Source organism: Panthera tigris, chromosome B1, assembly GCF_018350195.1.
Source record: "Panthera tigris isolate Pti1 chromosome B1, P.tigris_Pti1_mat1.1, whole genome shotgun sequence".
Lineage (NCBI taxonomy): Eukaryota > Metazoa > Chordata > Mammalia > Carnivora > Felidae > Panthera > Panthera tigris.
In genome coordinates, this window is record NC_056663.1 from 160039607 (window position 1) to 160056419 (window position 16813).

Consider the following 16813-nt stretch of genomic DNA (forward strand, 5'->3'; position numbering starts at 1 on the left):
ATACCTTGTATTCAAGCAAGGATTGAGGACTAATTCATTCTCAGTTACTATAAGTCTTTTTCCTTTGTATTAGATTTCTCCCAGAGTAACAAGTCCTGCCTCTTCTTTTCTTGCCAGCTATTGTTAGAATGATGCTAATAGTGTATGTATATTTACTGAAAAAATGTTTTCATTTAATTTATCTGTAAAATCTTCTGTTTTCTAGCAGAGTCAACAAAATGTACTGAGTGGGCACAGTCAACAAACCTCGCTTCCTAGTCAGACACAGAGCACACTCACCACTCCGCTCTATAACACTATGGTGATCTCACAGCCGGCAGCCGGAAGCATGGTCCAGATTCCATCTAGCATGCCACAGAACAGTACCCAGAGCACTGCTGTAACTACATTCACTCAGGACAGACAGATCAGGTAGTTGTCATATTTCATGAGTTTTTACAAAGTTGTAAAAATTGATTAGTTAAAAAACAGTAATTTGATTTGAAAAAACAGTTTGTAGCTAACTCCCACCAGAGTTCTTGAATTTGAAATAAAATTGCAGATTATGTTCATTGTTTAAGGACTTTATAATAAACGGACAACAACAAGTTTTGTTCTTGGTCCAGAAATGTTCTACCAAATATTATAGAATCCAGCATCTACGGCATACCGTTATAGAAGATTTGTGGCAGGGTTTGTATCACTCTGAAACTTTCATCATTGTAGTACAAATGTTGAGTTTTCAGGCAGTAACAGGGGTTAGGGTGGATACTAGCATAGTTGATATATGTCATGGAATAAAATTAATTTACCTTTCTTGAGTTTTTTGAGTACTGTACTAGGTGCTCAAAATACACTATCTCATTTAATTCTTTTTTTTATTTAAATGTGTATTAGGGTCTGTTATTTCCCAGATAAGAAAAAAGTGAGTTTATAGTAATTTGGTCAAAGGCTTATAGGTAGCAAAGGGGGTGATGAGCAGTTTCTGAATTTTAGCTTTGGTGTCTGATTTCAAAAGCACACTAAACATTTGTGGGTCATTCTAGAAAAATAGCCATTCATGACTTATTTTAGTAGGCAGTCCAAATAGCTGACTTAGAAACAAATATTTTGGGGGCACCTGGGTGGCTCAGTTGGGCATCCAACTCTTGATTTTGGCTCAGGTCATGATTCCAGGGTCTTGGGATTGAGCCCTGTGTCAGGCTCCACACTGAGCATGGATTAAGATTCTCCCTTTCCCCTCCCCCTCTCCCTAGCGCACGCACTCTCGCTCGCTCTCCCAAAAGAAACAACAACAACAAAAAGCAAGTATTTTGAAGAAATATCATTATTTCATATATTGGGAAACTATGTTTTAATGACTATAGGGTCTCTATAGTCTTAAAACTTCTATTTAAAATATTTTTTATTTTTTACTTATTTTACTGTAATACAAGTAGGCTGCTGCTTTTATAATTTTATTGTTGTATCACACTGTGTAATAGATTTTGTTAAAATCCAGTAATTTCCAGAGAGTAAAGAAGCTGCAGGATCACAGAGGCAGTGAGAGCAGGGAGAACTTGCTTCTCTTTGGAACTTAGTTCCTCAAGTTAAGTCCAACTTTTAGGTCTGACATTCTGAAAGGAGATGTTATGAATGTGCTCCATAGAAATCTAGAGGGTTCGTTTTAAAGCCTGAGGAAAATTTCATTAGTCTAGAATGCTGATGTGCATTTTGGAGGATACAGTTTAGCAACTACTTGTAGAACCTCTTTTTTTTTTTTTTTTTGAGGGGAAAATATATATTTCAGCGAACATTTGAGTGCCTACTAAAGTGAGTATGGCTGGTACATTCCTCATCTCGAGAATGATCAGACTAGGAAGCCATAAAAAGTTAAATCAGTATTACTGTATGATAAATACTTCTGCTTAGGTCTTTAGAAAGAGGAAGTGAGCAGGTTTATAGATTGAGGCAAACAGGTGAAGAGAGGAGTGTGGTCAAGGCAAACTTCACAGAGGAGGTACTTGGGGTGAGTCTTAAAGAGCTTGGCTGTGGGTGTACATGTGATAGGGAGTCTCAGGAGGGTGTTTTCAGCTCAGGGAACAATATATACAAAGCCACAGAAGTGATAGTTAAGCATAAGTAGATTGAAGAATGTCTTTTGGTGCCAGAGATGGATGAAGTATTCTCATCACATTTTATCAGTGAGCAGTTTGGGCAATTCAGATTTTAATTTCTTTTAAGATTTACAGAGAATTGAGGATTTAATACTTCTGTGCCTAAAACACTTTCCAAATGTTACTTTTTCTTTGGGCATCATTCTTCATATGTAAATATTTTGTTCTTTTTTTACATATTTTTTGCATTGAATAATACATTTGGTCCTGAAGTATACATAAAAAAGAGTTATTTTAAAGATATGGTATGGATTCAAAAATAGATTCTGGATGTTGTATGTAAGTGATGAATCACTGAATTTTATTCCTGAAACCAATTATTGCACTTTATGTTAACTAAAATTGAAATAAATTTAAAAGAAAAGGAAACAAAAACAAAAAAATAGGTTTTGTCTTGTGGAGACCACATAAATAATAAAGTGCATTTGTACTAAGTTGGACACCGTTATGTACTTTCCTCAGTTTATAAGTGCAGTTATGCTCCTTTCCCAGGAGAGGCTTAGCTCAGTTTTCTTGCTGTAGTGACCCATTTAATTTTCATTTATGTTTATAAGATACAATTTGCAGTGTAAATGTCTTCTGTAAACTAGGGAGATTTTTAGAAATCCCTTATGATAGCTTAGCTGTAAGTTTATCCATGGTTAGCAAAATAATGTGCATTTCGGAGGACACATATATCGGACTCGCAAGTACCTAGTAATTTTATAAAAAGAAAAAAGGTATTTTTTAAACAGGTTTAAAACTTTTTTCATTGTGGTAAAATATACATAAAACATGTTAACTGTTTCAACAGTTCATTGGGTACATGCATACTGTTGTGAACATCACTACCATCAGTCTCCAGAACTTTTTTCTTCTTCCCAAACTGAAACTCTGTACCCATTGAACAATAATTCCCCATTGCTTCTACCCTGTAGCTCCTAGAAGCCGCTCTTCTGCTTTCTAAGCACATAAGTCTATGAGTTCACTACTGTAGATACCTCACACAAATGGGATCATACAGTGCATGTCTTTTGTGACTGGTTTATTTCACTTGACACAGTGTCCTCACGGTTTGTCTGTGTTGTGGTGTGTGGTAGAATTTTATTCCTTTTTCAGGGTAAATAATATTCTGTTGTATGAATATACCACATTTTATTTGTTACCCATCGATGGATAGTTGGGTTGCATCCATCTTTTGGCTGTTTTGAATCATGCTGCTGTGAACAGATATTTGTGTACAAATATCTGAGATCCTGCTTTCAGTTCTTTCGAGCATATGCTCAGAAATGGAATTGCTGGATCATGTGGTGATTCTGTACTTAATTTTTTCAGCAATAGTCCATCTGTTTTCCATAGGAGCTGCACTATTTTACATTCCTCTCAGCAGTGCATATCCCAACTTCTCCATATCTTCACCAACACTAGTTATTTTGTTTGTTTTATCATAGTCATCCTGGTGCAAGTGAAGTGATTCACATTTCCCTTATGATTAGTGACATTGAGCATCTTTTCATTTGCTTACTGACCGTTTATTTCTTCTTTACAAAAACGTCTATTCAAGATACTTGCCCATTTTTTAATCAGATTGTTTGTTATAGGATTGCTTTATATATTCTAGTTATTACCCCTTATCAGATGATATGATTTACAAATAATTTCTTCCACTCTGTGGGTTTCTCTTTCTCTGTGTTGATACTATAGTGTCCTTTGATGCATGGAAGTTTTTAATTTTAATATCCAGTTTATCTGTTTTTTTTCTTTTGGTGCCTGTGCTTTTGAGTGTCACATGTGAGAAATCATTGCCCAATCCAATGTCATGAAACTTTCCCCCTGTTTTCTTTCCTAAGAGTTTCATGCTTGTAGCCCTTATGTTTAGTGCTTTAATCCACTCTTGAGTTAATTTTTGTATGCGGGGTAAGGTAAAGGCCCAACTTTATTCTTTTGCACATGGATATCCAGAAACTTTGTATTTGCTTTGTGATCATTTCATTTTGCTTATACATTTTTGTTTTACTGGTGCCCCAGGAGGAATCTTTAAAAACATGAAACAAAATTGGAACGTAAAGCTTTTAAAAATCTAAACTGGCAATATCGCTGGGTATTAAAGAAGTATTCACCTCACTGCCTTTTATAATGAATACTTTATCTTTCTGACTTCCCTTCTTCTCTTTATTTCCTCTTAACAGATTTTCTCAAGGTCAGCAGCTTGTGACCAAATTAGTAACTGCTCCTGTAGCTTGTGGGGCGGTCATGGTACCCAGCACAATGCTCATGGGGCAGGTGGTGACTGCCTACCCTACGTTTGCTACCCAGCAGCAGCAGCCACAGGCACTGCCAGCCACACAGCAGCAGAACTCCCAGGAACAGCCGCTTGCTTCAGTTCAGCAACCTTCTCAGGCTCCGCTGACCCAACCACCACAGCAGTTTTTACAGGTAATTTTGCCCATGGGAGCTCTCCCAAGCCCGCTTACTTTCATATAATGAAATTAGACATTAAGAGAAGTTTTGTAAATCATCCGAAAAATCCATACAAGCTTATTGTACAAGTTAAATCTCTGGAAGGACAGAAAGCTTGTCCAGCTAGCTATCATTTCTTCCCTTGTCTGGTCTCTGGAAGACTTCTAGCACTGCTGTGGACATGGCCAGTTCTCTGAACTACTGGATAGAAATAAGGAGCTACTTGCTGCCCACCGACACATCAAGCCACTTTATATAGAGTTCTGTCTGGCTAGAGTTTCTAGAATTCACCAGACACCTTTCTTTCTTCCTTGTAAGCAGCCCATCAGATTCTATGCTCTACTCTACAGGGCAGGCATGTCAACAGGGATTTAAAAAAAAAAAAAAGTTATAGGCATTATCTTGAATTATTATGTTGGATTAAATTTTACAATGATTTTTTGGTTGTAAATTAATATCAGAGGAGAAATACTGTGGAGGGCTGTGTATGTCATAATTGAGAGCTTGGGCTCTAAAGTCAGGCTGCGCTGAGACTGAGTCACTGCTGTACCATATACTGTGTGACCTTTGGTAGGTTATTTACCAAAATTCATCTATAATATGGAAGTGCTAATAGTTGATATCTCATGGGTAAACAGCACATGTAAATCACTGAACATAGTTACAAGGCACATAACGAGCTGAAATTTATCAGCACTGTCTTGATTAATGTAGCAAACACTCAGATCAGCCAAAATGTAGACACATATCTTCTCATGTATCTCAATAGATACCTGGATATATGCTTATCTAATGGATATGGAAGAAAGTTACGTAGGGTTAGCTGGGATTTCAGGATAAATTCCTGGACCTCAGTCCTCTCAGTGGAGTGCACAGTAGTAGATTATGACTTCTGGAAATCCAGCTTTTTCCCTTCTTGCCTAAGGGGAGCAATTCTGAATGTAGGCTAGCCTAGATTTGTGCTGGAGACCATTCCATGTAGGCCAGCCACATACATACCATATCATCAATTTTAGGATTCCACAATATATGGTGTGATTAGAAGATTCAGTATTGTATACTCAGGCATAAACACATTATTAATTTATCACCCGTGTTACGGTGCACGTAGAGTTCTTAACCTGGTGATATGGAAAGCTAAAACTTAAGGTTAGTTGCCTAAATGTCTGAGTCATACTGACAGTCCTGTAGATCTTAAAGCCCATACTGTAGCTGTTAATGACTAGGCTAGTTATTGTTATAAGTGAATTAATAACAAGAACTTATAACAAGTTATAAACTATTATCTAGAGGAAATAATATTCAATGAGAATTGAGCAAAACCTTAAAAAAGGAGAGAACTTGCCTTAAGGTCCCAGTCTTCTAAATCTGTTAGGGAACAAGAGTCCTTAAAAGAACAAGCATTCTCTGACCTCAGCCGTAGCAACTTCTTACTAGACATGTCTCTGGAGGCAAGGGAAATAAAAGCAAAAATGAACTATGGGGACCTCATCAAGATAAAACCTTCTGCACACTGAAAGAAACCATCAACAAAACTAAAAGGCAACCGACAAAATGGGAGAAGGTATTGCAAATGATGTGTCAGATAAAGGGTTAGTATCCAGAATCTATAAAGAACTTCTCAAACTCAACACCCCCCCCCCAAAAAATAAGCCAGTGAAGAAATTAGCAGAAGACATGAATAGACACTTCTTCCAGATATCCATGTCACTAACAGACACATGAAAATCTGCTCAACATCACTCATCATCAGAGAAATACAAATCAAAACCATAATGAGATACCACCTCACACCTGTCAGAATGGCTAAAATTAACAACTCAGGAAACAACAGATGTTTGCAGGAATGAGGAGAAAGGGGTTCCTTTTTTACTGCTGGTGGGAATGCAAACTGGTGCAACCACTCTGGAAAACAGTATGGAGGTTCCTTAAAAAATTAAAAATAGAACTTCCCTATGACCCAGTAGTTGTACTACCAGGCATTTTTTCAACGGGTACAGAAATGCTGATTCGAAGGGGCATGTGCACCCCAATGTTTATAGCAGCACTATCAACAATAGCCAAATTATGAAAAAAGCCCAAATGTCCATCGACTGACAAATGGATAAAGAAGATGTGGTATATATATAACTTATATACGATGGAATATTGCTCAGCGATGAAAAAGAATGAAGTCTTGCCATTTGCAACAACATGGGTAGAACTAGAGTGTATTATGCTAAGTGAAATAAGTCAGAGAAAGACAAATACGATTTCACTCATCTGTGGAATTTAAGAAACTCAGCAGATGAACATATGGGAAGGGAAGGAAAAATAAGATAAAAACAGAGAGGCAAACTATAAGAGACTCTTAAAGTACAGAAGACAAACTGAGGGTTGCTGGAGAGGAGGTAGGTTGGGGATGAGCATTAAGGAGGGCACTTGTTGGGATGAGCACTGGGTGTTATACGTAAGTTATGAATCACTGGGTTCTACTCCTGAAACCAATACTACACTGTATGTTAACTAATTTGAATTTAAATAAATACATTAAAAAAATAAAGTAAAAACACTTAAAGAAGACAAAAATACTAATTTGAAAGGATATTTGCACCCCTGTGTTTACTGCAGCATTACCTACAATATCCAAATTATGGAAGCAGCCCAACTGTCCATCAATAGATGAATGAATAAAGAAGGTGTGTGTGTGTGTGTGTGTGTGTGTGTGTGTACACAATTGAATATTATTCAGCCATGAAAAAAATGAAATCTTGTGATTTGCAATACCATAGATGTAGCTAGAGAGTATAATGCTAAGTGAAACAAGTCAGACTGAGAAATGCAAATACCATATGATTTCAGTTGTATGTGGAATTTAAGAAACAAATGAGCAAATGAATAAAGAAAGAGGCAAACCAAGAAATAGACTCTTAACTATAGAGAACCAACTGATGGTTACCAGAGAGGAGGTGGTTGGGGGGAGGAAATAGGTGACGGGGGTTAAGGAGTGTGCACTTGGGATGAATACCAGGTGTTGTATGGAAGTGTTGAACCACTATCGCTAACCTAGTATTACACTCTATGTTAACTATACTGGAATTAAAACAAATTAACCTGCCCCGCCCCCCAAAAATAAATAAATAAAAAGCATTCTCTTATCCCTCCCTTCTGAAAAAAGTATCCCAAAGACATGGGACCCCTAAAGAAATAAGATAGACAATACCCTTTAGAAATGCACCTCTATGTAGATAGTAAATACACAATTTGGCTTTTCTGATTATATAACACCAGGTTCCAAATACGCCTCTGTTGTAATCCTGTAAGACTCACAAATATCCTGAGCTCTTTATGTTACAAAAACTTTTTCTAAATAAGAGAAAAAGAAGTTTTTCTAGGTCCTTGGCAAAGTGTAGGGTTCAAAGACCTGTCCTTGTGTGTGTGTGTGTGTGTGTGTGTGTGTGTGTGTGTGTGTGCGCGCGCGCACACACGTGTGTGCACAGGTGTCCTTTATATACATTTGCAAAAATCTCCCATCATATGTTTAGATTAGGAGCGCTGCATCAAGGTGTGTTGTCAGTAAGACTGAGAAAATTCATTTAAAACTTCACTTTCTTTGGGCTAATTTCCTTTGTATAACCAGAAATAGAAATCAGGTGAAAGAAAGAGGCTCACGGAGTTGAGACTTGCCCAGGGTTACACAGCTAATAAATGGCAGAGCACAACTCAAATTGAAGGCTTCTGATTTCAGATCCTGTGCCCTCGTGTGATTGGTTGGTTGGTTTTTACACCACACTGCTACATATAAGACTTAAGTGTCTAATTTTGCCTTCGTTTTTCTGGTACTTTTAAATAACACTAATGTTAATATTTAATCTTCATAAAAACTCAGTATGGAGGCACTGTGATTATCTTAATTTTGTAAATGAAACTGAGTCCCAAAGAAGTAAATGGTTTGAACAAGTCACACAGTCTAGCAAGTGGGTTAGCCAGAGTTTGAACCCAGTGGCCCATGCTCTGGGCTACTGACGTGCCGCCACAACCAACTGAACAGACTGCAGAGGCACTGTCTCTTTGACCCCAGAGTGTATGTTTCGTATGTTCCTGCCTATGCTTACATTTTACTGTCTAAAATTGTGGTCTTTAGGATTTATAAAAGGAAAAAATATGTGTGGTTGGTCTCATGACATAGATTGCTTTCTCTACCATAAAATATCTAGCTCAGATTCCTTAAAGAAAGAAATTCTGTACTTTCAAAAGCAGGGAAAGCCTCATAAGCATTTTCCAAAATACTATTTTTAAATGAGAAAGTACAAATGATGTAGATTATGTGGAATTTAAGGATTCTGTCCCTATGTAGAGCAGAAAACTTGAGTAAATCTTGATGTAGACAGCATAACGAGGGTAAAGCAATGTTGCATAATTCATTTGTTTTCTAGACTTCAAGGTTGCTCCACGGGAATCCTTCGACTCAGCTTATCCTCTCTGCTGCATTTCCACTACAACAGAGCACTTTCCCTCAGTCACATCACCAGCAGCACCAGTCTCAGCAACAGCAGCAACTGAATCGGCACAGGACTGACAGTTTGACCGATCCTTCCAAGGTTCAACCACAGTAGCACACATCCCTCCTCTCTGATCTCAGGAGGAAGGGGTTGTCCCTAAGAGTTGCTCAGATGATCTGAGACTAGGAGGAGAAGGTCCAGCAGTTTCACAAGATGCAGTATTGAGTGTTCTAGTTTCTGGAATTAGTTAGCAGGGAAAGTGCTGCCTAGTGCTACAGATGTACATTAAATACCAGCCAGCAGGAGATGATCATGGGGCCATAGCCAATTCTGACAGTGTTTTACTCGCCCAGCTATTTTTCAAATGGAAAGATAGATTGCCAAATGTTAAGCTCAGCTATGAAACATGACCTCCGGTCAATCAGAAAGGCACTAACGATGTTAGTAACTTTTAGTGGTTCTGTGCCTGTTTTCAAGTGTTACAGAGGACACGCCACTGTCATGTCAGGGGTTTGCGTACAACGATGCCATGAAGACAGTTCGGTAGACCCAGTAGACCCCTTCCCCATCCCCTCTCCCTTTTCAGATAATGATTGAATAGTAATTTCAGAATGTCGTGTGGTTCAAATGCTCTATGTACAGATACTGTAAAAATACTATGTATATGTCTGGATAAAAGGAGAGAAAGCAAAACATTTTGTAAGCTGCATGAAAGCATTATCTCCTCTTAAGTATGAGTATATTTCCTTAGATTCTGACGCCATGTGCAAACTAGTACATCCTCTGTTTCCCCTCTTGTTTACAACACGGTAGTGTTCTCACTTTTCCGGGGCACAAGGCTTTTTGTTCATACTTTGGCTGTGATGTCACAGTTTGTTCAGTGAGGTATGATGTGCTGCTGGGAATGGATATTTTTTTCCAGGTTAAATTATTGAGACAACAGGATTTTCAAGTTACTCAGAAATATCCTTTATTTCATTATTTTTCATTTATGTTTGAAAATAGGATTTGCACTGCTTTATTTTAGATGGTTGGAAGTTTTGGTCACATATTTTGATATATAGTTCATAGTTGGAAATAGTTGTGTAAACGGTTTTCAATAAGCCTGAAAGTAATTTCAAGAATGTTTCAGTTATAGGAGTAAAATTTGCACACAAAAGATTTTAGGCACTTTTTAACATTCTCACTGGTGGGAATTTTAACTTTTAGGATTTGTTGGAATCTTTTTATTATCCTTCACAATTTCAATGCTTCTTTTAGTCAGAAATGATTCAGGGTTATTTGAGGGGAAAAAAAAACCCATAGTGCCTTGATTTTGATTCAGGTGATAACTCACCATCTTGAATTCATTGTCTGGTTTCAGTAGCAGTTTTGAAACCTTAGTACATTTTTAACAGCATGTGGGTGTCAGTGCCATTATGGTTCTCCTAAGTTTCCACGAAGACTGCTTTGAGTCTCTTGGACTGGAGGTACAAGTAACTTAGAAATAAATACAAGGTGACATCCTGACACTATCAGAGTCATTGATGTGATCACAAAATTGTTTCCTAAATCAGCATCTTCCTTTAAAGCTGAACAGTTAAGAATTACCTGTAAATGTTTTCTATATATGATCTTGATATTCCTACAAAGAAAAAAGAAGGGGTAAGAATTGGCTTTGCCTTTACTATAACACTAGAATATTGTAACTCACATGCTTTCTAAACGTGAACTAAGATTTCATTTGGCAATATTAGATTCTAAAGGTAATAAATTCCAACAGAAATTACATACATAAAAAAACCATCTTAGAGCTTTTATGGTACTAATAATTAAATTGACAACCACAGAGCAAAGGAAAATTAATGGGAATACCTTATTAAAATATCAAAAATTATTACTGAAGGGAGGATAGCAAGCTGTAATTAACTCAAAATTGACCTTAAAAGGAAATGTGTAACAGAACTGAAAAAGGTTTTGAGCAATGAAAATTTTGTACTATAGAATTGCTCGACAAAGGAGTCAGAGGAATTTCTAAGACCATTCTTATGACTTTTCTGTCCTTCACTTTGCTATCATCCCAAAAGGATAGACTTTGTCTTTCTACAGACAACTCTACCTGGCCACACATCTATTAGAGAGTTCATATTGAAGAAGAAAATAACCAAAGAAAGTTGGTACCTAGCCTTCTACAAAAGAAGTGTCACTGGATACCAATCAATAATGAACATATCAAGAAGCTCCTCTTCTAGCTAAATGATCTGGATGAAGAGATTTCTGACTTCCTCATGAATGTCAAGAATAGCTGTCAGAATATGTATGTAACTTGAGCGTAGGTACACATAGATGAAATTGATGTAGAATATGGCAACAGTATTAGTTTTCTCCCCTTTCAGATTGCCTTTCTCAACCTTACCATGCCATTCCATATACCTGAGTTGTGCCTCATTTATTTATTGGCAATATTTAGTGGTATGGATAACAAAAGATATGAAGAACTATAATTTATTAAGATTTATCCTCTAAATACCGTACTTAAAGGGAAAGATGGTGAATGGTGAGTACTGTGTACTTAGGTCTTCAAAGGCAAAGCAGAAGGCAAGCCACAAGGTAAATCTGTAGACTGTTCACATTCTCCTCTACCAGTCCCTTCAAGTATTTTCCATCCTCATAGATATTTGGGAAGGAAAATTAGACAAAATGATGTTTTGTAATTCCTGTTGTTCCTCACAGCCCATTTTTGCCCTGCTTAGAATTGATAGAATTAAAGGGACAGCTAGCTGCGTTCCCTTGGCTGTCAATATGAAGTGTTGTCGAAGAGCTAGTAAGCGCCAACTGCCTCAGCTCCTCTGTGTCCCGTCCCCCCCAGCCCCCGGTTTTTCTTGAACTTGGGTTGCAGAGCTGCCCCTGCCCCTCCCCCATAATTGAGACTTGAGCATTCTGACGAAGATTGGGCAGTTGCCTGTTCTTCGTTCCTGTAGCCAAAGTTGTTCATTAAAATCCCAAATCTACGTAATGAAAAAATACCAAATAGAGACACCTTTCAGCTACTTAAAAGTCACCATCTTCCCTCCGCTGTACTCTCACAGCGATTCATTTTTTCTTACAAAACATTTTATTCTGGGTGGCACTTTTTAAGTGACAAACTATTGAAGATCTGGAAAAACGTGAGCTGCTGTGCAGTCGCCCTGCTCTGCACTGTGGTGGCCCCCGGTGCCAGTGCTGTTAAACCCTTCAGGCGAGGCTGCGGGGGTCAGTCCCATTGCTGCTAAGAGTGGTGTCAGCCCAGAACCCAGACGCTCAAAAGTACTCTGATTTTTGAGTTGGAATATATTGGAGAAAAAGCAAATATGAGGGATGGGGATGGCAATAGGTAAATACTACTATTCAGTCTCCAAACTCTGTCCTTAGCTGAGGGGGTAATTCGAGTCCCATGCTCCGCTTTGTTACTTACATCTGGTTTAGGAATGTACTAGTAATAAAAGATGCCAGTGACTTTGAATAGGTGGTTACAGAATACTTAGTGCAGAAGAGTGAAAATGTTATTTGCATTCTTCAGAAGTGCTAAGAGTCTTTGGTCATTGCCTTAAAGCGGTCTGCTTGCAGTTAGTTAAGGGCACTGAAGCAGTGCAGCTCCATGCAGGGCATTGCAGTGAAGGGAGATGAACCTTTGTTCAAGAGGCCTTAAAAAGGGGCCCCTCGAAATAGTACTCTTTCTCCGGCTCCACAGTGGTGAAAATTATTTTCAGCTGGATATTATTCAACTTGATTTCTAATGTTTCCACTACAGTGAGGTAAACCTTTTCCTTTTTTTTAAAGTGGAATGCAAATAGCATTTTACTTTGGTATTGCTCGTTTCTCCTTTTTTTCTTTTTCTCTATTTCTTTGGTGATTGAGTTTGTTGATGATGGACATTTGTGGGAAACTCATTCAAGTCTATAACCAACCTTTCCAATATCTGTGATCCTATTCCTAGTCCCTTGGGAGTCAGTGTTGGAAGGTATAAACACTGGATATTACTATTGCTGAGTGAGTCTAGCCAGGAGTGAGCAGATTGGAATTTTCAAATGGTGGAAAAGGAACAGCACAAAGGCACTTGCCATTTTAATTAGCGATTGGAGAGAGAGACCCTTTTAAGTTTGTTTGGGTTGGGTGAGCATTCCTCTAAAAGGAGCTTCTGAAATAAATGCAAAGGAAAAGAGTCGACTATTTTTATAGCATATTTAATATATTTGTATATAACTATGAATATGGTAGGAACCCTCCACATGCCTCCACTTTTCTAATTTACTCCCCCTTTTGCCATAGCACTAGTATAGCCTCATCCGCATGGGTAACGTGCCTATCGTCAGCCTACCAAAAGATAGCGCTGCTGCTTTCTGAGACAGGTGAGACCACCCAACTCTCATGCCTGGGGATCCTTTCTGTAGGAATAGCACACACTTCGAAAACAACATAACCACAGTCTGAAAGCATCATTTTGAAATGTAACAAGCACTTTATTGCAACTATTCATTTTGATAAAGTTTATTATCTTAAGCATTACCATTTCTAAAGGATCCCCAAATCATCACTTAGGTGAAATTTTAAAATGATACATTTCTGAGAAATGTTTAGATCCAGTGAACCGTAGCAGGTTTCTGGGAGTGATTTCAAGGTAGCCAAATGAACTTTGACTTTGGTTCTGAATGTGGCGGAGTCAGGAGATTGTAGATGGCTAGTTCCGTTTCGACACTATTGTAAACCTGTCTTGCCTAGCGTGTGGACACCAAAAGAGACCAATGAGCCTGTTTATTTTCAGAGGCCTAGGACAGTTGCATCAGTGTGAATAGATGTATAAAACTAACCTAAAAGTGACTGGTAGTAATATTTTAGAATATGATAATTTCAAGAATTCTTCTGGGTGTTTTAAATGTGCTCTGAAATGTTGGCATGTCATTTCAGCGTTTCCATTTGAACTGCTCTTATAATCTCTTTTGCACAAAAAGGACTGAGAAAAAGACAACTTCAGTTGAAGAAAAGTATAATTTGGTCTTATTTTAAATATGTCTCCTGTGGAAACACAGGGGATGAATTTTGTTGGTATAGTTAGTTATTAATTCAGGATATTTAACACAGTATTGAACAGCTCACAAGAAATTCAGCAAATGTGGACATTTAAAAATTAAAACTTTGTTTCCATGTGACTGTTTTGCATATTTTCCCCCTTGTCATAATTTAACACTACATTCCTTGTTTTTCTTAAATAAAATAATACTTTGCAGGTTCTGCTTTGAGTATTTAACAATATTTTTGTAAGCTGCCTGGGTCTTCCTAGGGAAACGTTTAGTGAAGTAGGATATAGTTTATGAAGAGACTGTTGAAGTGGAATCCCATCACCACCACCAGCAAACACTGAGGTGCTGCATTCAGTGACAATCAAAATAGTGAGTATTTATGGAAGAATTCAGAACGTGATTTTAAAGAGGCAGTTGCTTTGAAAGCAGTTCTCTGGGTTTGTTGAATGAAAATGGCTAAATGTATTTATTTATATTTTTAAATATCTGTGTTGTTTTCTCATCAGAGTGATTTCACAGTGTCATGTATTTAATTTGTGGTTTGTTTTGTTCTGCTTCGTAATCTTCTACTTAAAAGAACTGGCTCCTCTATCTGGGGGCGCAGTCTCCAGCCCTCACCAGGACGGTCCCTGGGCCAATCCAAATCTGTTTTACTTCAGGACGGCAGTGGAGGGCCCAAAGCAGGATGCCCTGGCACTTCCCTCCTGTTCTCAACTCATTTAAGAAAAAATAAAGGTAACTCCTTCCAAATCTGCTTTGTATAGCTCCAACCTTTTTTCTAGTTTCACTTGCTGCCTTTTCTATTTTGTGGGTACTTTTTATAGGATTACTTCCCCAATGCAGCCAAAGGCCAGTAGGACAGAACCAGTGGCACACATTGCCTCTGTTCTGCCCATTTGGGGAAATGTTAGTAAGAAGATCGGCATCTTCGAACGGCTGTCACTATCATATCCATAGTAAAACCCATTTCAAGTCCTTAAATACAGGTGGAACAATGTATGTGCACTGTACTCTCCTACAAAAACTGTTTGCTGTCTTTGGGGTACTGTTGCTTGGCTCTACAAAAACAAAGCCTTCATACACAGTACTAGCCACTCAAGTAGTGTTGGGACATTTGAAGCCTACAAGTTGGAGGATACTTCTTAGCTAGTATACATCGGAACAGAATTCTCCATTCTAGGGCTCTCCGAGGAGCTCTTGAGTCCCACAGGCCTCCAGCGGCGTGTACCATCTAGCTTTCGGGACCCCTCAGAGAATGATAACCAAAGCACGTCAGCCACAAGTTGGATTTAATGATGCAGAACATGTTTAACTCTGAGGCTTAAAATGAAAATGTGTTTCAAATGTATGCTTTCATTTCTGAGGAAACAAACTGTGACATCGCTTAAAAAATGACATTCAAATGTTTTATGTGTGTTTTGAGTTATTCTGTACTGGTGCAAATTCACTGCTGGCAATGGTTGTGCCAGTACTAAAGAGTTAGTAGAGAAAGCTCTATTATCCTTAGATTGATGTATTATGTACCTAGACAATCATCAAGCAAAACAAAGTTGGCCAGGAAATGTCTTCCCCACCCCCCCCCCCCGTGTCAGCTAGAACAGCTGTAACTTTAGACCATTCTAGAATTATTTTGGAATCTGTTTTACTATGGCGTAAGTTGGGGAAGGGCCTCAGTATGGCACTTGCACATTTACTCTCTGTAGAGATGGAAGCCCAAAGATGAGTCACATTCAGTGCTGTGTTGAAACCAGTTAGTGCAAAAAAGTTTTATCTTTGTAAATTTTTAATTGTTAACATCAGTTAGTAGCTGTAAAAACATACACCAAATTCTTTCTAATGTTCTGTGTGGTTCTTGGTTGTGCTACTCTTGACATTGCTGTCCTTACTGCTTGGTTCTTGGTGTTAGATAAAAATTAGATGTAGCCCATTGTCGTAACTTCCAAAAAGGTAGAGCTATATGTACATGGCTAACTGATCTTAAGAATACGTACTTTTCCTAAAGCAAACATTGAATTGAAATCCAAACTGATTTATAAAAACGAGATGGACATCTTGTAGGTATTGTATTCTGCCCCAATCCTAAATTGTACCGAAGCACGAAGGGATAATGAATGGTTTCAATGGTGCTATCTTAGGTTCTCTGCTGATTTTCATGAGCTGTGTTTGGAAGTACAATATTACATAAAACGTGGATCATTTTGTTACCAACTTAATATTGCCATTTCAATTTGGTGTTACAATTGGTTGCACTTGTTTTTCAGCGCTGTCCTTTGAGAAGAGGTAACGTGTTTTATTAGCCTACCTCCACTCAGGCCTCTTGGTGTATGATCATTTCTCCAGGTTATGATGTGCATAGTTTTCTAAAACTACATGTACTATTATTATATTGCTCTTTCCCGTAGACTTTTGTAATGTATTCCGAACCTAAAATCATAACAAAAGAGCCAAGCAGTAGCATCGGTTGGTTTTTTTTGTTTTGTTTTTCGTTTTTTTTTTTTTTTGTAAATGTAAAAATAATTAGATCCAGACTTTGTTTCCTTACTCAATTTTAAAAATAAAAAATACCTCAGTGCTATGTTTTTCAGTATCACCTGCATTTCTCAAAAAATAACACCCGCTTTATGTGGCACATAACTTGTAAGAATCACATTATTTTGGATTTTAAAGGAAGACTATTAAATATTTTAAAATCAACACCAATGACATTTTCTTTTCTTTTTAC

General features: G+C 37.8%; 2 protein-coding genes across 8 annotated transcripts in view; one reads left to right on the top strand and one right to left on the bottom strand.

The window, feature by feature from the left end:
* CLOCK (clock circadian regulator) overlaps positions 1-16785 on the top strand; it is a 127131-nt gene extending 110346 nt beyond the window's left edge. For 5 of the 6 annotated variants that reach the window (XM_042984498.1, XM_042984497.1, XM_042984500.1 and 2 more), the window contains 3 exons: positions 206-411; positions 4304-4550; positions 8990-16785. In XM_042984498.1, coding sequence (XP_042840432.1) covers positions 206-411; positions 4304-4550; positions 8990-9169 — 633 coding nt within the window. In that variant the 3' untranslated portion in view covers positions 9170-16785. The remainder of the gene's footprint in view (positions 1-205; positions 412-4303; positions 4551-8989) is intronic. The other variant, XM_042984501.1, reaches the window with a different exon arrangement.
* Positions 10106-16813, bottom strand: part of TMEM165 (transmembrane protein 165) — a 35714-nt gene continuing 29006 nt past the window's right edge. The window contains exons 7-8 of one of the 2 annotated variants that reach the window (XR_006217009.1): positions 10646-10679; positions 10106-10160 (exon numbers count right to left, since the gene is read on the bottom strand). The gene's annotated coding sequence lies outside the window, so the exon portion shown is untranslated. Of the gene's footprint in view, positions 10161-10368; positions 10680-16813 lie in introns of those variants that run through there. The other variant, XR_006217008.1, reaches the window with a different exon arrangement.